The 27,711-nt window shown below is 35.7% G+C and overlaps 1 protein-coding gene across 13 annotated transcripts in view; it reads left to right on the top strand.

Annotated features, from left to right (window-relative positions):
• The window catches only part of DGKB (diacylglycerol kinase beta), a 713,599-nt gene that overhangs the window by 576,661 nt on the left and 109,227 nt on the right, over positions 1-27,711 (top strand). For 5 of the 13 annotated variants that reach the window (XM_042967496.1, XM_042967490.1, XM_042967486.1 and 2 more), the window contains one exon: positions 705-758. The exons of 5 other annotated variants lie outside the window; for them this stretch is intronic. In XM_042967496.1, the coding sequence (XP_042823430.1) occupies positions 705-758 (54 nt within the window). Of the gene's footprint in view, positions 1-704; positions 759-22,432; positions 22,544-27,711 lie in introns of those variants that run through there. 3 more of the 13 variants (XM_042967576.1, XM_042967562.1, XM_042967546.1) reach the window with 2 other exon arrangements.

The following is a 27,711-nucleotide window of genomic DNA, read 5'->3' as shown; positions in this document are numbered from 1 at the left end:
CTCCAGAAAGGAACCCACACTGTCAGCACTTTGGTTTTAGCTCAATGAGACCCATTTTACATTTTGCCTTCCAGAAGTGGAAAATTTAAAAAAAAAAAAAAAAAAGGTGTTGTTTTAAGTCACTAAGGCTGTGTAAATTATCGCTGAAACAAATTGTTTTTGCAATAGAAAATTGATGAAAGGGAAGAGAGAAGACAAACCAGACTGTACAAGTCATATAGAAGGAAAAACTCCACGAGAACATCATAAGGACTTTGAAATTTATTCAAATTGCAGTAGGAAGCCATGGAAGATTTTAAACCGGAGAGTTTTTAAAAGTACACAAGGGTGATATCACTTAGAAGAAGTATGCAGATAGGAAAGAGAAGGGAGCCTAGGTAGAGATGAGGAATAGACCTAGAAAAATCACCGGAGGGCCAAACCATATGTTATCATCAGCTATTTTGGGTGGTGAAATGACAGATAATTGATGTGTTCTCTTTTTATTTTTTTCTTTCTGTTCCATAAGTTTCTTTGTTGAACACACCTTACATAGTATTTTTTTAAATAACAATAGTGGCACCACCATATGGAGAAACCATCAGCCAAAGGCATAAGATATTAGTTCCTATTCTGTGAAGAAAGAAGGGTGACCAAAGATGGAAGAAAACACAGAAACCATGGGAATATTTCACAGTTTTACCTGTTTGCCTTCATCTTGGCAGGTACAAATAGAAGCTGGGCACTGGGATATTTTTATCATGCACCTGCAAACTCAGGTAAACTGTTTTTCTTGACATGATTTCTGAGGAGTTTTCCTATATTTATGTGAACAAATTTATAAAAGAAGCCTTATTTCCAAACTACTCAATAATGGCAGTTTTGCTAAGCATACTGTATATATTAAAATATAATATGCATATTCAATAAACCACAATGTCTCCAATAAAATATAAAGAAAAATATTTTTAAACATATTTAAAGAACATGTCAGTAGGTATCCCCTGAAGTTTTGGGTTTTTTTTTTCTTTTTTTCTCTTTCTCATCCTAAGAATGATTTACAAACGATTACTTGAGTTTTCTCAGTCTCTAATTTAGCCATCTGAAAGCCCAGAACACTGGATGCTTCAAAACCAGAAGCCTCTCATTTCAGAAAGGTTAAATGGCTTTCTTGGGATGACAACACAATTCATCCATAAGTAAGACCACTCAGGATCTGAATTGGAATGATCCATTTAATAAAATGTACTCTCACCTGCTATTTTAAGGATTGATACCCCCAAAGAGGGAATGGTATAGATCTGTCTAAAAATTGGCTTCCTATTTAGGGGTCCCAAACCACTACTGAAATATGCCTTTCATTTTGTGACAGTTTATAAAAAACGAAAAACCAACAAACAAAAAAAACCCAAATAGCCAGGTTTAAATTATAGTCAATTCAAGATATGAATATGAGCAAATAGAGTTCGGCTGACACAGAATAGGAGTATTGCCGTGACACTTTTCACAGCTTGAACACACATAAATACTGTGGGAAAGGCAGCTTCATCATGTTCCTCATTCTGAGTCATTGCTGATGGTGCAGCGCCATTTTGCGAGGGAAGACCCAGCAGGAGGGAAAAAAGACAACATAAATGAATCATGTCGTATCCACCATAGATGAAAATGCAGTGAATGAGAACTTCTCACAGAGAGGGATTCTTGAATTTAAACACTGTAATTAATATCTGTCCCCAAAACATTAACAATTATTTCTTTAAAACAAAAAATACTCGACTAAAATGACTTTTCAGAAACAGAACAGATAAATTGTCATAATTTCCACTGCCTTCTGTAGCACTGATAAACATAACATTCAAACTTCTGAAGTGAGCACTTGGCCCTCAGAGATTATGCCTCTTTTGTAAAAAAATTGAAAAGGAGGTAAATGGTAGATGCTACTAACAATTTCCAGAAGTTATTCTATCTGAAACTCCTGAGATTAGCTCTTGCATTTCTATGCCAATGTTTGCTTTGTTGTCTAAAATGACATTATGGCCTACTGCTTAGAAAAGCAAAATGTTTAGGGCAACAGGATCTTTGTTGCCTACTTATAAGGTTTGTGATTTTTACTAGTGACGGCAGAATTTTCTGCTTACATTGAATAATTCACCTGGAAGTGTTCCTACTATTTACTATTTCAAAATCTATAAAAATTTTCTGAGAATTAAATTTTTAAATTGGACCTTTTATCTGGGTCTGGCAAAAGTGATTACACTGAAATATTTTCTCATTAAAACAAAAGTGGCAGAGAAAGAGTTTCAAGCTTCCATTAGGCTTAGGTCTTTGGGTCCCCAAAACTATGGATTCCTTATAAAACTGTTTGGAGAATTTACTCTGAGGAAGTTTCAGGATTCCTGAACCAACCTGAATATAAGATTAGGAAGAAAAGGGCCCAAATCTGAGAAGATGCATTTTAGGAGACTTTTCACTTCAAGCTTATGGCTATTTGAGACATAAATTCTTTTCCATACCTAGGCCAATAATAAAGAACTTTCTTGAATTTACAAGTTAGGAAATTACTTATTGTTTCATTGCTCTATGCTTAACAATGGACATCATTTGTCTACTTTTAGATAACGTGATATTTTGGCACTTCTTCCCTGATACTTAAGGGTTGGTACAATGAATCTGGTTTTGTGGTCATTTTGCTTAACCAGGAGGTCACAGTACATCCAAATGCCTGTCAATCCAACATTCTCTACTTTAGTCCATAGTAAGGGCAATTCCTTTATGTTACTCCTGGGAATTATGTTCCCTGATTTTGTCTCTAGTAAGCTGGACTATTGTTTATAAATACTTTCTTCTGATGAGAGAAAGGATTTTTTTTTTTTTTAATATATGAAATTTACTGTCAAATTGGTTTCCATACAACACCCAGTGCTCATCCCAAAAGGTGCCCTCCTCAATACCCATCACCCACCCTGCCCTCCCTCCCACCTTGCCCTCCCTCCCACCCCCCATCAACCCTCAGTTTGTTCTCAGTTTTTAACAGTGAGAGAAAGGATTATATTTCCTCATTTAACTTATTGACCTCCAGTGTGCCACGAAGACTTTCTTTGCCCAATAGCATGTGAGCAGAAGTAGTTGGCATCTCCTTTGGGCAGAACCTTTAGGAGCCAGTGGGTAATTGGTGTGTCCCTTTCCTCCCCTTGTCAAAAGAACTAGCATTGTTCCAGATAGACTAAAGGAAATGTGTAGCCAGCTTACACCTCATCTTGGGTATGTGCATGAATGAAAAATACAACTTTATGATTGTAAGCCACCAAGACACTGGGTTGTTTGTTAAACAGAAATAGCCTAGCCTTTCTTGACTGACAGAACATTCATCTCACAGTTTATAGGTTTTCTAAGGCCAAAAGTAAAGTTTGAGGAGTCATTCTTACACTATTCAAATTGCAGATTAAATAATAAACTTTCAGTCTATGGGATTCATTTTCTTTGCCTTCACAAAGAGGAATGAGATTTAATTTTCACTCATGTTTTCCAAAATACTTTCCCAGAATGCAATGCATTAAAAATATTTGCCTGCTTGGAATAAGGCATAGACCTTTTCACCTACACCCTTTGGGCTTTAAGGTTAGGCCAGGGTCTTCCTTTCTTGCAGTGTGCCTGTGAGAATGAGCAAGGAGGTAGTTCCAAATCATCCACACTGGTGGTTCCATGTTGGTTGCAGTTTATGCCTGATTTTTAAAAAGGGCTATATACATTTTGCACCAGGAAATAGCATTTGTTTTTATATATTTCTTGAGTGTCAATTAATGAGTTTGTAGTTTAGGTGAACCATCCTAGAGTAACAAACATAAAGGACAGAAAAATACAGCTGTGTTTTCTTGACAAAAATCGTATCAGATAAATAAAGTCTCATTGCCTCTCAAGATACTTACTTAGAAGAAGGGCACCCAGGGGCACCTGGGTGGCTCAATGGGTTAAGTTTCTGATTTCAGCTCAGGTCATGATCTCACAGTCTGTGAGTTCGAGCCCCACGTCGGGCTCTGTGCTGACAGCTCAGAGCCTGGAGCCTTTTTCAGATTCTGTGTCTCCCTCTGTCTCTGCCCCTCCCCTCTCTCTCTCTCTCTCTCTCTCTCTCTCTCTCGTCTCTCAAAAATAAATAAACATTTAAAAATTGAAGAAGAAGAAGACGACGAAGAAGGGGTGCCTGGGTGGCTCACTGGGTTGAGCTTCAGACTTCAGCTCAGGTCATGATCTCGTGGTTCATGAGTTCAAGCCCCACACTGGGCTCTCTGCTGACAGCTGAGAGCCTGGAACCCGCTTTGTATTCTGTGTCTCCCTCTCTCTCTGCCCCTCCCTTGCTCACAGTCACTCTGTCTCTCAAAAATAAATTTAAAAATGTTAAATTAAAAAAATGATATTTGCTTAGAAGAAACTAAAGATCTGTTTCTCTAATAACACTAACCTTACAGAACTTCTTATGATAATTTTGTAGCCATTTTCATATTTATTTTTGCATCATTTTATTTTCAAAGTACAGTGTTAAGCAAAGGAAGGGATATTTTTTATTTTTTTTTTAATTTTTTTTTAATTTTTTTAAACGTTTATTTATTTTTGATACAGAAAGAGACAGAGCATGAGCAGGGGAGGGTCAGAGAGAGAGGGAGACACAGAATCTGAAACAGGCTCCAGGCCCTGAGCGGTCAGCACAGAGCCCGACGCGGGGCTCAAATTCACTGACCATGAGATCATGACCCGAACCGAAGTCGGACGCTTAACCGACTGAGCCACCCAGGCACCCCAGGAAGGGATATTTTTTAAACCTAAGCTAAGACAGTGATTTCTTAATGGTATTATCCTTCTTTGTTATGGCATATTCCTGTGACTTAGGAATTTGTGATTACTCTTTCAAATCACTTATAACAAAAATATTTAATGATTTAATGTGTTATTAGCCCATATCTACCATAATCAAAATAGAGTGTATAAGTGACATGAAGTATTTAATTTTTAAACAGGATTTTATGTGTAATATAAATGGATACTTACGCAAAAACATTTTTGCTCAAACTGCCTGTGTGTTTGTGAAGTGTATTTAAATATATTTGCTTCAGTTCTTAAGCAACTTACTTTTACGGATAGATCTTCACTGTTTTTCCCTAATTAGAGTCAAGGATTATTGTATTTATCCCATTGCTAATATTCCTTTCACCCCACTCTGAAAAAATACTATATATTAGGTGGGTTTTTTTCGAGCATGAGTTTCTGTTGCAACATTTTAAAACAATTTCCAAAACATCTACAATAAATATTGAGTTTAATATTGAGTTGATCAATTGCCTTCAAATCCATAATCATCTTAAAAGTCTGATTTCTATAATAAACAGTGTGACTTGGGACAATTAGGAAAAATCTGTTCTTAGATTCTGAAGAACTGTGCCAAAGAACAGCATGCTATAAACAGTATTCCAAAACTCTGTCACTGTCACATCTTTTGGTATCACTGTATGTGCTAAAGGCTAAGTTTTGGCTGAGACCCAGCCCATGTGGATGCTAATGTAGGCCTTGCATTCAGGAGCAACAGTGCATATGGGTGTAGGCTGTTCTTTCTGGTAGCAGAACAGGACCGACCTACCAGAAGACATCCAGAAACCTCCTGTTTGGATGCGTCTGTCGGTGGGGAGGTTTCAAGCTGGTGTATTTGCTATACATTTGGATGCTTCTGTGTAAACAATGAAAACATTGAGGGAATTGCCCATGGAGTCTGACTAACAACCAAATCCAGCCTTTACTGCTCTACAAGGACAAAATGATGAAGGTAAAGAGAGTTGAAAGAAGGGTGTGAATAAGGTGGATGCAGATAAGGAGAATACAGAAAAGAAGGAAAGAAGTTACAAGGAAGAAAATAGAAGAGGATAGTGAATAACAGTGCAAAGGGCACTTTATTCCTGGGAATGTATAATTGGTCAAAAGTAAATTACAGCAATTACCAATTAGGCCTAACTACTAAAATACATATTTGCAATCAATACCTGAGTGAGTTCTTTTCAAATTAGGAATTTGAATTCGTATATGAACTCAGTGTATAAAATGTGCCATAGTCACAATGTGCCATTTTGTGGGAACAAAATTTACTGCAGAAATAAATATCTCATAATCTCTATCTCCCAAGCCACAGCATTCTAGAGCTATATAAAAACTCAGAGATTGGCCTCACTTACGGAATGTCAAGAATTCTAACACACTCAAATTGTTCCCAACCAGTTGAGGAAGTTCAAGGTACCATTTCTTATAAGCTTGCAAATATGACCTTCTCTAACATACTATTTGACACTTCTCTTTCTGATCCCAATAACGTAAGAATCATAAGAACCTTAAGAAAATTCCTTGAAAAGGAAACCATTATTATTTCTGAAGTGACATAGCCTCAGTTGCCTCTGCATTTTCTTTCCATTATATGCTCCAGTGTATCCCAGTAAGACCTGTGTGGAAGTGAGATAATACCGTGGGGTATAATTAAATCTAAAATTCTCATCTTTTAAATATACCTCACAGTAGCTTCTGTGAGTACAGGATACCCATCTGTTGAATTAAAACTTTTAAGATGACTTTTACCTAAGCATATTAGTGCCATATTAAACAACAATTTGACGCTAAGTTCTAGACGGTCCTGTTCCAGGACTGTGATGTGTTCAAAGATTCCTGTGCTCACCATTCTCTGTTCTACTCACACTACTACTCCATCTCCTAATTTAAGAAGGTGTTTCTCTTAAAAGCTCTGATTGAGCCTAGCAGTTGTCAGCATATTCCATTTGAAAGTGTAATACGACATTAACCATGGACACTAACCAGGTGCTTATAGTGACTCAGTTTCTTCTCTTAAAAGCTCTGATTGAGTCTAGGAGTTGTCAGCATATTCCATTTGAAAGTGTAATACCACATTAACCATGGACACTAACCAGGTTTTTATAGTGACTCGGTTTCTTTATCAGTCATATAAACCATGCAATAGAAATAGGTAAAAGCCAACCACAGGCAAATAAATATTATTCAACAAATTTTCACTGTGCATCTACTGGATGCCAACCATGGTGACAGACCTTTAGAACAACTTACAAGATCCCATAGATTTGCCGTTAAAAAATTAACTAAAGGTGGCATCACAAACCCTACTCTGTTGAGTTCAGCCTAACCTAACAGAAGAGAAATACGGAAATGTAGAACTCAAGAAACCATTAAAACATCTAAAAAGAACAGGTGGTAGAGGAACTAATATAGCCTTAAACCTACAGTTTCCCCTTTTTATTTTGTTAGACATAGCATAACATACTCAAAAGCTACCTTTTATTCTATGGCATATTTGAATTTCAGAGTCTGAGTAATATATTCTACCATAAGGAGAAGTTAATAAAATCTGTTTTGGTATTTCCAGATATCCTGTTTCATCCACCATAATTATTTTGAAATTCATTAATGTAGCATGCATCAGTAGTTTATTTTTATTGCTGTAGAGTAATTCCATTGTATGGACTTATCTAAGTTTGTTTACCCATTTGTTTGCTTTTTAAAATTTTTTAAATTTGAATATGCTTGAACCACAATGTTACCTTCGTTTCAGGTATACAACTTGGTGATTTGACAAATGTATACATTATGCTGTTAATCTTAAGTATACCTGCCATCTGTCCCATTACATCACTATTATAATATCATTGACTGTATTCCTTATGCCTACCTAGCCTTTTATTCTCATGATTTATTCATCCAATAACTGGAAACCTGTATTTCCCACTTCCCTTCACCCATTTTGACAACCCCCCTCCCCCAGCAACCACCAGATTGTTTTCTATATGGGTCTGATTCTGCTTTTTGTTTGAGTATTTTTTTAGATTCTACATATAAGAGAAATCATATGGTATTTATCTTTCTCATTCTGACTTATTTCACTCTGCATAATATCCTCTAAATTTATCCATGTTGTCTCAAATGGCACAATTTTGTCCTTTTATGTTGCTGCATAATATTCCCGTGTGTGTGTGTGTGTGTGTGTGTGTGTGTGTGTATGTTCACACTACATTTTCCTTATTCATTTGTCTTCTGATGGACACACGTTGCTTCTGTATCTGGGCTATTGTAAATAAGGCTGCAATAAATATAGGGGTGCATATATCTTTTTGAATTAGTGTTTTCATTTTCTTTGGGTAAATACCCTGTAGTGCAATTACTGAATCACATGGTATTTCTGTATTTAATTTTTTTGAGGAACTTTCATACTCTTCTCACAGTGGCTATACTAATTTACATTCCCACCAATAGTGCATGGAGGTTCCTTTTTCTCCACATACTTACCAACACTTACTTCTTGTCATTTTGATTTTAGCCGTTTTAACTGGTGTAAGGTGATACCACATTGTAGTTTTGATTTTCATTTTCCTGATGATGAGTGATGTTGAACTTGTTTTCATGTGTCTGTTGGCCACCAGTATGTCATCTTTGGAAAAATGTCTTTTCAGGTCCTCTGCTCATTTTTTAAATCAGATTGAGTCTTTTGCTGTTTAGTTGTAGAAGTTCTTTATGTATTTGGATATTAACCCTTTATCAGATACGTCATTTGCAAATATCTTCTCCCGTTCAGTATGTTGTACTCTTGTTTTGTTGGTAGTTTCCTTTGCTGTGCAAAAGCTTTTTATTTTGGTGTAGTCCCAGTAGTTTATTTTTGCTTTTGTTTCTCTTGCCTTAGGAGACATCTAAAAAAAAAAAAAACAAACGTTGCTATGGCCAATGTCAGAAAAATTACTGCTTGTGCTGTCATCTGGGATTTTTATGGTTTCAGGTCTCACATTTAGGCCCTTAATCCATTTTGAAGTGTGTGTGTGTGTGTGTGTGTGTGTGTAGTGTTAGAAAATGGTGCAGTTTTATTCTTTTATCCCACCACGATTCATTGAAAAGACTGTCTTTTCTCCATTGTATTTGCCTCCTTTGTTATAGATTAATTGACCATATATATGTGGGTGTATTTTTGTGGTCTTTCTTCTGTTCCATTGATTTAGATGTCTATTTTCATACCCAGAATTTTTTAATGGGCAAAAATGTCATATTTTAGACCATAGTCACAGAATTTTATTGCTGAAAGAGATGGTAGAGATCACATGGTCCTACTTTTCTCTCACCCCCCACATTCCAAAAATAAGCATGTTTTTTAAATGTTCTTCTGTGAATATGTCACTTTATATGCAGAGATGTGATGAGTAGGAGAAGTAATATATGGGCACAAGTGGCTAATATGTTGGTTGCAGATGAAGAAAAATTTACATTGGTCGTGTCTTTTTGTCCATTAAAACATTTTTCTAACATTGTCTTAAGTTTTTGGCACATTATTTTGTAATTCTAATAATAACTAAAATATGTTAAGTTATAATATGCTTATGTATTTATAACTGCAGTTATTGAAACACAGTCTGGAATCTCAGAAATTATCCAGGCATTTAATGTTTATTGAACTTATGAACAGTTCCTACCAGAAACATCTGAAAAAAATTGTTTTAAACATACTTAAAGGACTGCAAAAAAGGAGAATTTAGGGCAATGAAATATGTAAGTGGTTTAACTCAGGTATAAGCAGACTTTTCCAGGTATGAACGTTTACCCAATTCCAAATTCAGACATCTTTCCCTTTTTGAAGATCAGTAGTTACCCTAGGAGATTCTGAAATCCAGTTCCAAGTCCTGGTTACTCTCATGTTTCGTGCAAGACATTAGCTCTCAAGCAATGCTTTCTCATTATTCTTTCATTTTCCAAGGCCTGGTTACCATAAAGTTCATATCGTCACCATGCCAGCATGTAAAGCTATATTGTTTCCTCAGTTTGCCCTTTTACATGTACTCTGTCCTTCCAAAGTATTATGCCTCAATGCTCAGTGAAGTACACTTTTTGGATGGATAGAAGTAATACCACACAGCTCTGGGAAAAGCTTGCTCACAGGTGTTGTGGGTTATATAAGATAGATTTCATGAAGAGCTTCCCACAGTGGATGTAGAGAATGCTCGGCTGTGCCCTGGCACTAATTATAAATAATGATTTCTGACATTGCAGACTTTGGGGGTCAGTAGGCAAGGAGGTCTCCAGCATCTAATTACTGTCACCTTCTAAAGGGAATTTTAAAAAAAGAACAACAGCAAAAACCTATACTAGTCCATTGATGCATAGAATTACTGGTAATACAGAAAAGGAATTTTCAAACATAAAGTCTCCTTTAAAAATTTTTTTAAACACAAAGATGTGATATTTAAGTATTTGAAACTGCCCCACAAATGCTGACAACTATTAGGGCTGTTAAGTTCAAAGATTTCTCAAACATACTAAATGTGAATTTGTCTCATTAATATGTTCTTTGTTTCTCTAAATTATTTATGTAACATCTTCCCACATATATAAATGTACCTTCCAGAAATATGTATCATCATTGATTTCCAAAATAAAAAAGCATTTAATATTTGCCCTTTGGCACATATTGATGTCTACTTAATATACAATATGAATTATAAGATGCACTGTGGTACAACCATCAGTGAGCCCAGCCAACTGATATGTCATCCTCAAAGTGGTCTGTGAGACTTTCTCCTTTGAAAATAGCATTTCCCTGATAACCCCTTGTACATTTAATTTAGTTCTTGTTCTTATTCAGTCTCTTGTACTTAGAATGCCTTCAAGAAAGATGAATAGGATGAGTAGCTTAAACACCCAGCCGGTAGAAAGGGACTTTTCTCTGAAATATTTACTTACTACATCCTTCCCCCACTAGTTTGCTCCATTAGCACTTTTTAGCCCCTCTATTTTGGCAGTAATTGTGATCCAATCTATCATTGATTTGCCTTTCGACAAGCTAGTAAGTTTCATGTCTTGTTCAATCTTGTGGCACCTGTGCAATGGCAATACATTTTAGGAACTCATTGAGGACAGGGTGAACATATATGGGTGAATCAATAAAATGCATATATTAGGAACTAGGGCTAAATCAAGTTATTCTTGATTCACTATAAAGCAATAATGGTCTGTGTGGGTGAAAAATGAGAAGGTGTGGGCTAAGTAATGTTTAGGAGTAGAACCTTCCAATTTATTTTTTTTCAAATTTGTAAACTCTAGGGGCACCTGGTTCAGTTGATTAAGCATCTGACTTTGGCTCAGGTCATGATCTCATGGTTTGTGAGTTCAGGCCCTGCTTCAGGTGAGCTCAAGCCCCGCATCAGGCTCCTCTCTCTCTCTCTCTCTCTCTCTCTCTCTCTGCACCTTGCTCGCTTGCATGCTATCTCAAAAGTAAATGATTAAAGGGGCGCCTGGGTGGCTCATTCAGTTAAGTGTCTCACTTTGGCTCAGGTCATGATCTCATAGTTTGTGGGTTCAAGCCCCACGTCAGGCTGTATGCTGAGAGCTCAGAGCCTGGAACCTGCTTCAGATTCTGTCTCATTCTCTCTCTGCCCCTCCCCCACTTGTGCTCTGTTTATCTCTCAAAAATAAATAAATGTTAAAATTTTGTTTAAATTATTAAAAAAAGTTCAAAATAGTAAACTGTAAAAAAGATAAATATTATGTTTGTCCATGTGTAAAATGGATATTATAATAGTGCTTACATCATTTGGTTGTTGCATCAACTGAGATAATCAGGAAAGTTTTTAGCAAAGTGACCAGCATATAATACTCTCCAAATGTTAATGATTAATATTTGTATAATACTGGAAATTACCAAAGAAAAGTTATGAACAATTTATGGTAAAGTGATCTGGACATAAACCTTCTAATAATTTAATGTGTATTTTTTAGTAATGTTTCTGTTAATGTATACACATAGATATATATAGCACAAATTTGGAATGATAGTTTGTATATAATATTGCAAAACTACAATTTTCACTTAAAATTTACCTTGGGGTTTACCTTATGCCACGGATATATTTTTAAGATAGGATTTCTGTATTATTTAACATTATATCATGTGGATCTGCTATAATTCATTCAGCTCATGCTGCATTGTGTCTTGATTAACCAAAAAATACTTTTTGATAAAAAGTAGAAATATCAAGAAATGTTACCTAAGATGTTCATTTGATTGGAGTGGAAGGGATTTAAGAAAACATGTAGTTCTACAATTCAACAAGAATGATGACCAGGTTTACTTGCCTTTATTATATAGACAATGTAGAAGCTGTGTGATATCATCGATGGAAAAAAATTCTGTCACCAAATAGTGATTCTTAGTGATTCTTGGTGATTCCCTGTAGTTCTTAGCAGGGATAGATTACATATAATAGTGCTAAGTTAAAAAAAAATAAAGTTTCATCTATCAATTTTACAGTAATATCAACTTTATATCATCTAATTTTTGAATATTAAAAAACAAAATATTTTTGTATACTAATAGGTATAGCACTGTAGATGAGGCTAGGAACTAAAACTGTGAATAAGATTTCAGAACTTCTTGCATTTATATTTATAAAAAATGAAGAAATTACTTTCTATGAATGAAAAATTAGATATTCACATACCATAAAAGACATGATGAAATGACAATTTATTTTGTTACTTAAAATTTATGTTGTCCTAAAATCTGATTAGCCTCATCATCATTATGAACTAGCTTTGGAGATGTGTTTCCAAACTTGTGGAATTATTCTAATCTGTTACTGGCAGGACATCATTGGCATTTTAGATTTGTTAAGTGCTATTAAGAATTGCCTGGGGGTGTCTGGGTGGCTCAGAGTTGGTTAAGCGTACAATTCTCAGTTTCAGCTCAGGTCATGATCTCGCAGTTTCTTGAGTTTGAGCCCTGTGTTTGGCTCTGCACTGACGGTGCAGAGCATGCTTGGGATTCTGTCTCTCTCTCCCTCTCTCTCTACCCCTTCCCCACTTTCTCTGTCTCCAAATAAATAAACTTAAAAATAAAAGAATTGCTAAATTCTTTTTTTAAGTTCATTTGTTTATTTTGAGACCAAGAGAGAGAATCCCAAGCAAACTCCATGCTGATAGCTTTTGCCCCTGATTTTTAAACAATGAAGAGAAATTAATCTAGGCCAGTGGAGAAGGCCATTTGAAGTAGAAGAAACTGCATTTGTTTCTGCATTCTACACACACATCCCTCCAGGCAGAAACAGTAATGAGGGAGAAATTGAGGTAATGAGCAAAAGTATCAAGTGATAAAGACAATAAAAGGCAGGTAGAGACGAATCAGTTCATAATGAATCTTTTATGCCATGCCAGAAAATCTGAATTTTGGATAAGTAGGAATCACTGAAGACTTTTTGTAAGAAGGGACTTGAGTTTTGCATTTTAGTAGGAAAATTCTGATTGGGTATATGAAGGTAAGATTAGACATTATCAAAAGGAAAGGTCCTATCCAAAAGAGACGTAGCTGCTCAAGTCTAGTAGAGTCTTCCATAAAATCATGAAATATAAATATGCTTTCAGTAATGTAAATCACCCTGAAAAATAATTCTGAAAGTAAATTTTTTTAAATAATTCTCGATATTGTCATATTTATTATCTGTGGGTGCAGTGAGAAATTACTAATAGTTTTGAATATATACACACATACTCACCTCCATATGAATAGATGAAAGAGAACAAGAGCAAGAAGGAAAGAAAGAAAGGATTAGAGCCATTTACTAGCAACATGTCTGTACAATTTTAAAACATACCTTTTCAAAACAAGAGGGATGAGCTTAGCCAGTGGATACATCTGCAGCATTTGTTTATAGAGTTGTCATTCAATTAAAATCTATTCTCTGAAACCATATCACATGAAGACCCACCATTAAACTATGCTAACCAGAATAGTAAGATCCTAAATCATTCTTAAACTTATCATTCCAGCCTATAGTCATTACAACAGTATGATAAACCAGAGACCCCATGTTTTTGATATACATGCATTGGCTATGAGTATAAAGCAATCAATCTGAATACATAAAATACACATGCACATCACTTTCATGCCCTTACTCTGCCATTACATCTGAAGTGATGCCAACACATCATTACATGTAGTGTTGAGGAAAATTGTGGCCCTTGTTATGGATTTAGAACTCATAGTGGGGCAGACATTGGGTTACAACACCTTCACTTCTGGTCCTGCTACACCAGATATCCTGACTATTATCACAGACATTCTTTTGTTCAGCTATTCCATTTACCCCTGCAAATATCCTTCCTCAATACTACAATCTGCAAACTTTATATCCTTCTTTCTTGTTTAAATCCTTGATTATTCAGATGGGATTTGCAGTTGGAACCTATTGTCTTTAGGGCAATTTCTGTGAAGTAAGTCAAATTGTTGAATAGTTAAAATCAACAGTCTACATTATGAACATTTCCTGATTCTTATGGGATTGCTTTTGTTATATGAAGACACTAATGGATCAGAGAGAAATTGTTTGTAGTCACGGATGACATCTGATTTAAACAACAAAGCGGATCGACAATGACAAAAGGTATAGTTAAGGAGGTTCTAACGCTATGGTAGAGGAAGCTAACTTTTACACAATGTAATTGTCAAGTAATTGAGTGTATAGCTTCTTCAAGGACATAAATCTCAACAGAAAAGTGGTCAGAAAATGTTTTTCTGACCTAAGTCTTTAAATGTTCTTTCATAGTTTATACAGATTTAGAAAACACATTCCTCTTTTATCACATGAGATATTTCTTCCAAGATATAATTTATATATATATATATATACATGTATATATATATATACATATATATATATATGTATATATATATGTATATATATATATACATATATATATATATATATGGTGTGTGTGTGTATATATATATATATATATATATAGTAATGGTAATGCCTGGTGTGTGTATAGAATTTTTCACAATTAAACACCTTTAACATTGAGAATCTGTGAACAAACACCTTTCCAATCTGATCCCATTACTAAAAGGTTACTTGCACAAATGTCTTTTTTAGTTCTTTAAATTGACAGACCACTAATTCAGGTAATTCTTCAAATAAACATACTATCATCATGTGTTGTTTATGAGAGATAATACATAATGACATAATTGATTACTAAGTTATTTGGTTTGTAGTCTTATTGCTGCCCTTCGAATCAGATTAAATTAGATCACCTCAACCTATAGCACTGTATGCTTATTTACTTGTTTTAAATCAAAGTATCAAGGAAAGTAGAGGACGGAAGATACATAACTACATCACTAACACACGAACAAATATGGTTGTAGGCATGATCTTTCAATAACCAAAATAGGTAAGAGCTCAAGAATATCTCTTCTGCTTTCTTTAGCCTCACAGAAAAATGTTGGGATTTTGTTCCAGATACGAAACATAATATTGTTAGATTTTGGAAACTCATAGTTTGCCTTTACTCCATCCCCTTGGCACCAGAACACACACAAAAGGATACTGGTGAAACCCATTTATTGGGAGCTATTTTCTTTTTCCCTTATAAGTCCCAACCAAAAGCTTTTATGTTTGGGGCCTTTAAGCCAAGAATACCTTTTGTGTAGTGCTCTCTTTCAAAGCACTCAGGCCATGTGCTTTGCCATTATTTTAGAATGGTAATGCTTTCTTTTTAAATGATGCTTCCTTTGCCCCTCAAAGGCACCATTGTCTGCCTGGTTTCCTCAGTTTGGTTGCTTTTAGTCCCTGATAAATTAGTAATGGAACAGAATAGGAGGCTTTGCGGCTCTTGTGCCCTGTTATTAAATTGTGGTTTGGTGCTAAAATGTATATACCACAGCCTCTGTAATGACAGGTAACTGTTTGACTAATTGAACCAAACTCAATAGAATCACAAAGCTACAAGGATCTTCAAATTATTTGGTCTGCTCAATTCATGTTTTCAAGGAAGACTGAGTCCTTGGCAATTAAAAGATTTGCATAAGAACATAACAGCAAGTAACAGAGTTTGGACCAGAGAACATTCCGTTTCCCATGGTATTTCTCTTTGAATAGAATTTCTGATATCTATTGAAATAATTTTACATTTGGCCACAAACATTTTTGGAAAAGTCTGAGAGTTTTGTTAAAATATTTTAAATAATTTGAGGCAGCTTTTAAAAATTTTTTGGTCACTTATCAATTTGTAAATTATTGCTGACTCATAAAAGAGCCTATGTTCCCATAGGACTGTATTACTTTCAAAACATGTCCCTACAAGCTCTTCCCTTCAAAATTTGTACCCATGTTATATCAGTTAATGTAATACCAGTTCTGTGAGGTAGTGAAAGAAAGTATTATTATTTCTGATTTACCTAATCTGAACTCCAATAGCTATATATTTAAACTCTGGGGGTTTTTTTTAATTTTTTTTTTTTGTGAGAGAGAGAGAGAACAATTGAATGAGGGGTGCAGAGAAAGGGCAACAGAGAGTATCCTAAGCAGACTCCATAAGGGCAGTGCAGAGCCTGACGTGGGGCTTGAACTCATGAACTGTGAAATCATGACCTGAGCCAAAATCAAGAGTCGGATGTTTAACCGACTGAGCCACCCAGGCGCCCCTCAACTCTATTTTTAAAAATCACTTTCCGGGCGCCTGGGTGGCTCAGTCGGTTGAGCGTCTGACTTCGGCTCAGGTCATGATCTCACAGCTTGTGGATTCGAGCCCCGCGTCGGGCTCTGTGCTGACTGCTCAGAGCCTGGAGCCTGTTTCAGATTCTGTGTCTCCCTCTCTCTCTGACCCTCCCCCGTTCATGCTCTGTCTCTCTCTGTCTCAAAAATAAATAAACGTTAAAAAAAAATTTAAAAAAAAATCACTTTCCACTTCATATTTTCCTTATTTGCTTGAAAGCTTCATCCCTTCTATTAATTACTAAAAGCTTTTGAAGGTAAGGAAACTTTTAAAGCATCTTTCTAGACCTCACAAGTTCTACCACAAGGCTTCACAGAAATAGGCCTTCAATGTGTCTATTTAGTAAATAAATAAATGAATACCTCTTTGACAGATAAGAAAATGTCTATATATACCAATATTTTCTCACGGTCATATAGGAAATTAGAAGAGATAGGACTAAAATATTGCATTCATTTTATCACCTATTTATTTAATATTGTACTACTTGGGCAAGGATTCAGAATGCTTACATCCCCAACAACCCCCTTCCTAGAGAAACAGCTTTGCCATAGGCCTTCCTGAAGAAGTACTGCTTCCCAGCTGTCCTCCCCAACCGGAGCTCATAGGTTGAATGGGTGGGCAGAACTGCAACCCAAATTACATGGAACAGAACACGGGCTGACCAGTGACTTAGAAACTGAAAGGCATGAGATGCAAAGGGGTGGGAGAGACTGCCATAGGTCGCACACCAGCTAAAGGTGTGAGGATGTAGAAACTGTGAGTAAGCAGAGGAGCCTGGTTCGGAGGGAGAAGAGGAGAAAAACGTAGCATATGTGCAGGAGAAAGTGGAAATGCCATGAAAGACAGAATATGCAGCCTATTAGAGAAAAGACAGTGAGAACAGCCTGAAGCTGAATCTGTGTCACCTTTGAAAGCTTTACTTTTCTGTTTTCACTACTGTCCACATGCATCCTGAAACTGAAACCTCTCATGAGGTAAATTGAGGAATATCCTTCTCTTGTAATAATAATAATAATAATAATAATAATAATAATAATAAACAACTTAGTGAAAGGCATAGGAATTCATGTCCTCTGATTCAGGAAGGTTAGTATATTTCCACCTTTCCATGATGCCTACTTATTGATTATCTTATGGATTGTTACAGGACTTTTAGCACAGATAATTAAATTTTTGCCACCTGTTTAAAGATATATTATAGGCTCTCCTCTATGTAGTTGATTTCCAGATTTATTTTGGATTCAAATCATGTTACAATATTTCTCAGTGCTGAAAACAAAACTTCCCTAACAAAATAAAGAAGGCAAATGGATTACATCTCAATAGGAAGTTTCTAAACCCATAGACTACAGTTCAGTTCTGGCTATTTTCAACCAAGCACTATTTTTCCTCTGAACAGGCTAACACCTTGACCTGGATTGCTCCCATGCTGCCAGAATATGAAGTTGCATTTTGATAGAATGTATTTGATTTTTGTGAGACTCAGAGGCGGAGGTGGAGAAATGATGGATTCAGTAAAATCTCCTATAAGAATATAGTCCTCACAAATACACACGAGCTATTGTCCATAGCTATGAAATGTACGGTAGTTAGGCTGTCACCTCTAATTCGGGGCCAAACCAAGGAAGTTGATTCTTGTTAAGTCTTTGAGACTGCCGCTTGTGGTTTTAAAATATGTCCAGGGGGCGCCTGGGTGGCTCAGTCAGTTAAGCGTCTGACTTCAGCTCGGGTCATGCTCTCACAGCTCGTGGGTTCAAGCCCTGTGTCAGGCTCTGTGCTGACAGCTCAGAGCCTGGAGCCTGCTTTGGATTCTGTGTCTCCCTCTCTCTCTGCCCCTCCCCAGCTCATGCTCTGTCTCTCTCCCTCTCTCAAAAATAAATACACATTAATTTTTTTTTAAATTTTAAATATGTCCAGAAATTCTTTGATAGTGCTCCCATTAAGCGGTGGAGCCAAATCGTCTCCTCTTGAGTGGGGGTGGACTCAGTGGCTCACTTCTCATAAATCAAGTGCTAGTGGTGGTGTGTGATGGCAGAAAATAGGCCCTAAAAACGTTGCAGCTCCCTCCTCTCTTTCTGGTCCCTCATCTGCCATTCCATGAGGGCGCTCAGATAATCCTACAGAGAGATCCACATGGCAAGGAACTAAGACCTTTGCCAAACACCAGTGAGGGACCAAGGCCTCGAGCCAGTAGCCTGTGAGTGAGCCATCACAGAAGCAGATCAGCCCCAGGTAAACCTTCAGACACTCGGTGATGACTTTAGCTGGAGCCTCATGAAAGACTCTAAGCCAGAATGACCCTGTGAAGCCACTCCCAACTTCAGGACTTAGAGAAACTGTGACATAATACATATTTGCTCTTTTAAGCTGCTAAATTTAAAGGTCATTTGTTACCCATAATAATTAATACACTGCCTTCACATCACACACAGACACATCCTCAAAGTGAAAGATAATGTTCTTACATTCAAATTATTTTTCAACAACTTCTTCTCGATCAAAAGTGGTACATAAAATAACATATTCTCAAAATGTTCAACGTGTGTTCTACATATGTTATGCTTTGTAGATGTTAAATGGATTAAACTGTTCAATCAACAGAAGATTTACGTGTTTTTCTTAAAAGAAAAGCAAAATTAACTCTCTAAAACTGATTAGTAATGCTAGGAATCCCCAAAGATTCTGCATCCTCTAACATATTTTTTATTCATTTCTTAAATTTCACTAGTTTCAATTTTAAATTTTAAAAGAAACCAAATGGAAGAAGAATTTTTTATATGTTTTTACATTGTTATTTTGAGAATTCTTTGGGCACCTCTTCATGCTGAATTGTAAATCAATAACCTTGCATATGCTTGAAGTGTCTCTCTGTATTTATGCACATAGATATGAATACTAAAGTGCATATGTTGTTTTTCATTCCATTTTTATTTTATTTATTTATTTATTGCTGTTGTAGATTAGTTCCTACCCAGAAGCAGCTGCCTGTGGGTGGTGGGTAAATTCACTGCTTATCTCAGAATCTTTTTAAGATGACTTATAAAGCACTTTATAATCTAGCGATATGAAAGAAATATTTTGAGTGTGTTTGTGCCTGTGTGTATGTGTGTGTGTGTTAATGTATAAGGTACATGCTTAAAATCTAAACGTCACATAGCTCTACTCATTGGTTAGATCAGTGGGCTGGAAGCTACCAGACCTGATTTTATCTCTAAAACAAATATAATAATTGGGTAATATGTGGCTGGCACCCCTGATTTTCTTCATTAGTCCTAGATTTCAGACTTAATAGTTTCAATATTTCCATTTACCCTTGTGAATCATTTTCCGATTGTCCTATTGTAGTCTTGTTAGTAGAATGGTTCTGACATTCTTTTAGAAAGGGAAGCACAAAATGGAGTATCAGCCCAGAGAATCACCCCATTTCCCTCTGTTATGGTTATTTATTATTGTATAACAAACCACTCAAAACTTAGTGACTTAAAACAGCAACCATATATTACAACTGACGGTTCTGTGGGTGAGTAATTTGGCAGGTAATTCTTGTGCCCCATGTGGTATGACTGACATCACGTGGTGGTGTTCATCTTGGCACCTTCGCATGGAAGGCTGAGGGGTGGGTTGATCTGGAGTCTTCTAGTTCTCCATCTAGTTGCAAGAGATGGAAGATGAATGCTGCCAATCTCTTTTAAGGGCTGTCCCAGGAATTCCCCCAGTATTCCCACTTCTGCCATTGTCTTTTGATTAAAACAGTTACAGAACCTTCTCAGACTTGATAGAAAAATCATCAAAAAATGTGTGACATCCTTAATCTGCCACACCCTAAAAGACACACAAAGGTACCCACTTATATACAAATATGTCACTTGAGAGAAACTAGAATTGTCAGTCATCTACATTTCAAATGCCATTGGCTTTCAAATGTTAGGTTATGTTCATATGACAAATTAAAACAAAAAAAATTTGATTACACTAAGGCATATGAATTTGCTTAAGTATTCATGTGTTTTTAATGCCAATATTGACCATTAATACCAAGGAAATTATTAGACAAACAACAGTCATTTTAAATTATGAGGCTGTATTAAAATGAACAGTATTGTACATTTAGTTAAATCAATGTGTATTCCTTTGTGTATCAAAAGGCAGTTGAACCGCTAAAATAACCAGAGTAAAAATATACAAGGATACAAATTGATACAGTGGAATGTTGTGATTTTACTTTGAGTCTTGTTGAATAAATAGTGGTAGATATATTTTGGTACATTGGTATTTAGAATCTCAATAGAAATACTTAAAAGGTCAAACACACAGAAGCCTCTTTACCTGTAGCAGCAAAATGACATCATCTGTAGCCTTTATAGCTGCAAACATTTTTCAAAGACAGCAATTTATGGATGCTCTTCTAAGAATTAGTCGATATATTAGCTTTCTTTAAAATATACAACTACAGCAGCAAGCCACATATATTTTATTTGGCCTTGCTAATATTCTCTGAGTTCTAGGAGCTATGAATTTTTCAGATATTTGGCTGAAACTCAAAATGAAAAATCATTTTAAAAAATAGAAAAGCATTTCATTCTTCAAAAATGCTAAAAATATATGATGCAAAATGTCATAGTTTGGCTGTAATAGCAAAATTCTTAGAATCAATCAGTCAAAAATAACTGTGTTATTTAGGCGCAATTTGAAGGCATACAAACTAAAAACAGTATTTTAAAACCATTTATAAGAGCTTGATGGCTTCTTTACACACTGATAGCTATTTGCCTTGTAAAAATAACAATTGAATGAGCACAGAGAATAGACTACCATAGAAAAGGTTGCCTTTTATGAAGAACCAACATGCACTCAGTAACATTTACCTATTTAGTCTGGGCCAAGGGCAAGAGGGTCCTTCAACAACGACCCAGACCCCCCTAGTTTATACCACCATCCACACTATATAATCCTCTCACACTAAAAGCAAGGAGCAAACTAAAACTCACATAAATACCTCAAATTGGGAGATGTCTTATGTATGTTTACTTTGCCAGAATAAAAGTGTATTTGGGAGAAAGTACTTGGCCCAATCATTTATTTATTTTTTATTCATTAATTTATTTAGAACACGTTTATAAAGAGCCTACTTGTGGGTCAGATACTTTTCTCAATCCTGGTGGTAGAGAGAAATATACACAGCTCTTGCTTTCAATATACTGAGAATCTAAAGGGAAAGATAGGAGGATAGACCTAAAGAGGTAGTTACAGTATAATTTGAAAAAAAAACAAAAAACAAAAAACAAAACAAAACATAATCACTGGGGTAAGGATAGGACACTATGGGATATGGGATCCATAGGTGGGATATGGGATATCTAACTCAGTCTTGGAAAAATGGGAAGCAATGAAGCAATTTCCCAAAATAAGTACCTGAAAGGCATTTGGGAATTAGAGTGGCAAAAAAAAAAAAAAAAAAAAAAAAAAATATATATATATATATATATATATATATATATATATGGAAAGCAGGATAGAAAGGAATATGTAAATGTCAGGAGATTAGAAAAAAATGTGTGAGTTGGAGCAGTTAGCACGGTATGGGGAGGGTAGCAGAGGCGTATGGAGATTTAAGTGGTAAGATGAGTAATATCTGAAGTGACACTACTAAGCAAAAAATTTTTAAACAGGGAGTGCAAGAGAAAGGGAAGCATTCCAAAAAAATGTTTTTAAAGCCAAAATGGATATGCTAACCATTAGGACCAGAGGGTTAAATGTGAACCAGATCATGAAGCCCACAGTATGAAAATGAAAAATATTATCCAATGCTTAGTAGAATGTCTTTGAAGGTTTTTGAATTTGACATCATCATATTTGGTTTCAGAATGACCTCTGACTTTGAAAAAATGGATTGGAGACCGGAAGATCAAGAGACTATTACATAAATTCAAGTGGGGGATGGAAAACAGAAAAAAAATTAGCTTTTTCTAGCTCATACTAACAGTCTCCTCAGAGTTCTTCCAGATTCTTCCCAGTCTTTATCACAAAGCCAATGCCAGATATTTTTGCTTTATCTTCCAGGAAAACACTACTTCTGATGAAGTTTCAGTTTTAGTTACTTTTGTTGTGTGATAAACTATCCCAAATTTAAGTGGCTTAAAACAACAACAACCATTTTTTTCTCACGATTTTGTGCATTAACTGAGCTCCGCTTGGCAATTTTTCCGTTCCTAGTGGGGTAGGCTGGTGCTAAAACATCTTTTGTGCACAAACGGGCTGCAGTGTTAAGGATGGCTCGCTCACACAGTTGTACCCACGCTGGGATACCTGGACAGCTTGGCCTCTATTTCCATGTAGTCTCAGACACTCACGCTGCATGTGGCCTCTTTAATGGTCATTCTAGAAGAATAGCCAGAGTTCCGAAAAGTGACTCAGAGTTCCAGAAAGTGCCAGCAACTCCTCTGCTTCTTTAGATTTAGACCGTGTTCGTTGATGATTCCTACCACTCACAAAATTTGAGCCTATATTCTGAGTGAGATCCTTGATTATGATTAGGACTTAAGGATATTTTCTTAGGATCCCTGCTTGAAAAGCAAAGCAACCAGAGCATCATTAGAAACCTCATAATCAGACCACTGAGGTCCCCAGAAGCAGGTGTTTTCATTTGACTTCTGATATTTAATGTAGAAACCAAGACTAACCTGAGAGCATGTGATATGGCTACTTTAGAGATATTTCTGATAAAATTCATGAATACTAAAAAGTCTTTTCATGGTCCCCTCCTTCACCTGGATGTAGGATATGTCATCACACAATGAAGAACATAAAACCACAATAATGCTACCTGCTTTTTTGGAAGATTGCCACTCAGTCCAGTTTACTCAGGTGTACAGAAAACCTTTATTTTATCAATGATTAATCAAGTCGAATTTATTATCATTTAAGTATGAGGAAAGGAAAACATAGTATTGTCCTGTTTTAAATGTGCTTGTTCTGATGCTTACTGAGTCTTTTTATGTAATGCTCAGTCATTCTAAGATAAAATGTGTACCCTCTCAGAGTTTAAGCCACCTGTCCTCCTTTTCAGATTTTTTTTAAGTTTATTTATTTTTGAGGAAGAGAGCGTGCATGCATGCAAGCACAGAGAGAGGGGGGAGAGAGAGAATCCTAAGCAGGCTCTGCACCATCAGCACAGAACCCACCTCGGACGGAGCTTGAACCCACAAACTGGGAGATCATGACCTGAGACGAAATCGAAAGTTGGCCGCCTAACCAACTGAACCACCCATGTGCCCTCTGTTCTCGTATGTATTCCAATATGTGTGAATATATTATCTTAATGTGTGATGGCGGGGGGGGGGGGCGGTATGGCCTAAGTCACCTCATTATGGGGATAGAAAATTGAACTTGTTGAATAAGATATCCTCTGGATTCCTTTGTTCCTGGGGCAATAACCCTTGTCTGGTTTATTGCTGCTGGCCAAGTTTGTTCTGAGCTGATTTGTGAGAACTCTGTCATTCCACATCCACTCCTAAGTGCTTTCTCTTAATTTGCTTTAACTGTCCTTTGCAATAGCCCTGTGGCAGGTCCCTGACTCTGAGCCCTAGAGTCTTCCAAGCCATTCCACCAGGCACAGTGAATACATCTGAGTTTCTTCCACCCGTGCTACAGTAAGGTAGAAGAGACAGCTAAAAATTGTGAACTCTTCTACCCAACACTGTTGGACTACTGAGTTTCTTTTGCTAGACTGAAAATTCAACTGCTATATTATTATCTGGGGAGCTATACTCTCCAGAGGGTTCCCTCTGCCCTCAGTACATCCTCTCCTAACCCAAGGCCAGAGATGATAAATCCATTTTATTAATTACTCACCACAGAACCCAGGATTTATTGAAGATCTTCTCTCATATATAAAGTACATTTCACTAAACTTATTCTCATTCTCGCAGTTTGTTCCTAAAGTGCTTAATTAGGAAGCTTTATAGGTAGAATTTATTTCTGTTTTGTGTTCTTAAGGGCATTTATTGCCGATTGCTTATCAGGAAAGAATATAGAGGGGTGCCTGGGTGGCTCAGTCTGTTAAGCATCCAACTTCAGCTCAGGTCATGATGTCATGGCTTCTGAATTTGAGCCCCATATTGATGCTGTGTGCTCACAGTGGAGCCTGCTTGGGATTCTCTCTCTCTCTCCCAGTCTCTCTATTCCCCCCTACCACTCTCTTTCTCTTAAAATAAATAAAGTTTAAAAAAAGAATATAAAATATAAGCTTTTGGAATATTGTGTGTCTAGTTGAAAAAGTATCACAGCAACAGATACAAATATTAAATTCTGGCATATAATTTTTTAAAATACCACCAGATCATCATTTCCCTTTTAAAATATCAAAATTGTATTTCATGTTTTTTCCTAAGAATAAAATATAGGCTATATAAAATATCTTTTGTCTTTTTTTTCTATACTCACTTTAAGGAAGATCTTAATTAATCTTACTTGCATTTGGCTGTGTGTATACCACATACTAAATTATCATTGGATTAATTGAATCTGAATATAATGTCTATTTTTATCCCTAGTGGAACATGTCAAATCAATCACTGAAAAGGCAAAATTACCAACTCAACTCTAGGTGTTTTTGAACATATGTGTCCAAAAGTTCTGTCCTTCATTATTCACTGTAGGGTATATAATACCTAAAGTTTGTAAAGGGAAAATATTATGTTTGCCTGGAGAAATCCATGCCAGCACTTAGATATTTCTGCATAAAAATATGAAAGGAATGAGCTATACATTATTAAAACTGCTGCTTGAAAAGCAACATAATTAGCCTAAGCTCTAGTTGTTTTATTTCTGTGATACCAAAACACTTATATTTGACTTTACTTTTATTTACTTTTTTAAATGTTTTAAAAATCTTTTTGCTGAAATGACAAATTGTCGCTACTGTCATAGTTGTCTTAATTATTTTGGCACTGTGGGACCCAACATGTTGAAGAAGAGTGTGAAAATAATTGCATGTGTAATAATTTAAGGCAGTTAAAACATGGTTAAGAGCATATAGCAATTGTTTGGTTCATTTAGTTAATTTTCTTATATTCTGCATGTGTAAATACAGCCATTCTGAAGAGGCTTTGTCATTTGTTTAGTTAATGTGATTGAGGAATTCACTAGTTATACTTAGTGAATAAAGTCTAGGCTTTCTAAATCTTTAAAGATTTTCTTGATTTGTTTTTAAATATATAATTGTATAATTAACAATATTCCCCTTCTTCTGTGTAGACAAAAATCTTAATGAGCAATATTTTATCTTCTTTGGGGGGCAAGTTTTCATAACCTTACACAAGTTCAATGTTAACATTTTGGTTAGTAGCAAAGTTCACTAAAAATGAAATGTTACTGTAATTTCTTGCATTAAGTGGCCATACTTAGGCCAAAAACTTGCTAAATTTTAGTAAAAATGCCTAGTTTCCTGAACTTTAATGAGCCAGAGTCTCATTCTTAATTATATTGGTTGAAAGTTCCTAATGTAACTGATGTAAAAAGAAATGGAAGCTAGAGAGACTGCCTTATTTTATTAGTTGTAATGATGCCTATTGTTTTAATAATGAAAATGTCTAAAAGTTCTTATAAAATCTTGAATATCATGAAAACAACAGCCTCATGTAGCTCTGAGCCCATTGGCTTGTCTTGCTGGATGATCACCAGCAGCGTTTAATTTTAAACTTGCTAACATAAAATAGTAACTGGAAAGCAATTTGTTTCACTTTTTTTTCTTAGTAAAAATGTGATGGAAAACTGTTCACCTGGGAAAATCCAAATTCATATCATAAACATAATGCTGCTTATAAGGAGTACTAATGATATACTTTATGAATTTTAATTTCTGTTTGGAAGTCAGCAAGTGTGCATTCTATAAATGTAAACCATCTGTTGGCACCTTCTAAAAGACTAGATTTCAGTCCATCCCAACATGAATTATTTATTTTGATGGATTTCTTTCCTAAGCAAATTCAAGGTTGTGTGTATGTGAATGTGTGTGTGTGTGTGTGTGTTCATCTGTTTTTAATCTACAATAAAGTTTCAAAGTCAGGACATGCATAATTGCAAACCTAGAAGATAAAAGTCCTCAACAATTTGAAATGTGTTTATTTACCATAACAAGTTGCTGGTAAAGTTAAGAAACACCATTTAACATTAGATCAAAGGTGAAAAAAAAGTGGGAAGCAACACAATGAGAAGTTTTTGTAATTTTAATGTTTCAGTGACAATATCATAAATTCCTATTACTTACCAAAAAAAGAGAAATCCATAGCTAATCCATTGGCAATTTCAGATGCTTCACAGTTATAAGGTAACTGCAGTGGCAATGAACATTTTAATATATTCACTTCACTAGAAATGTTCTCTGAGTGAATGCAAAAAAATTCTTATTGGGGTTAACTTAACAAGCCTTACTACATTGCCAGTATTGAATTTTTTTTACAAATAACTCTTGCTGATACATATATAACATGGTCCTTATAAGTCAAAACTCACTGCACCTACTTGTACCTTCCTCTTGTGAGTTCGTATTTATTTATATATTTTTTTGTCTTTTAATGAAACATCTTATTAGGTCAGACAGAGACAGTCAATGCACATTAGTGAATCTATACTTAAGGTAGAAAAGAAATTGGTGTCCAAGGGATTTTTTAAATCATGTTCAACAGGCAATGGTGCAGAGTTAAAAAAAAAAAAAAAGAAAAGAAAAGGAAGTCGTTGCTATAGGATGGTTGCTTCAAAACCATTGAACAAATTTCATAGACAAATACCTCAAAGTCTACATTACAAATTAGAGCAAGATTTAAACAAGGCTTTAAGAATCAAAATTTTCTTGGTTTAAAAAAATTTCCTCCCAATAATGATTTAAAAGCTGCGCATTTTCCTAGGGCTAATCACGTATTTTTAAAAGAGTGGGCCCTAGTTGAAGCAAGATACTTACCCTAGAGCTACAGATTCTTTTTTTATTCCTTTATATGGTCATTATTCCGTTTTGTAACATGAGCAAATTAAATCAACTGTGAAAAGTCTGTTCCTGTCTGCACCAAAGACCAAGTTTCTGCTGTACATAGACTTGATTGTGCTTATGTGTATTTCCATAACACTTGTTGCCATTGGAGAGCTCCA

Source organism: Panthera tigris, chromosome A2, assembly GCF_018350195.1.
Source record: "Panthera tigris isolate Pti1 chromosome A2, P.tigris_Pti1_mat1.1, whole genome shotgun sequence".
Classification (NCBI taxonomy): Eukaryota; Metazoa; Chordata; class Mammalia; order Carnivora; family Felidae; genus Panthera; species Panthera tigris.
This window is presented reverse-complemented; position numbering and strand designations above follow the sequence as displayed.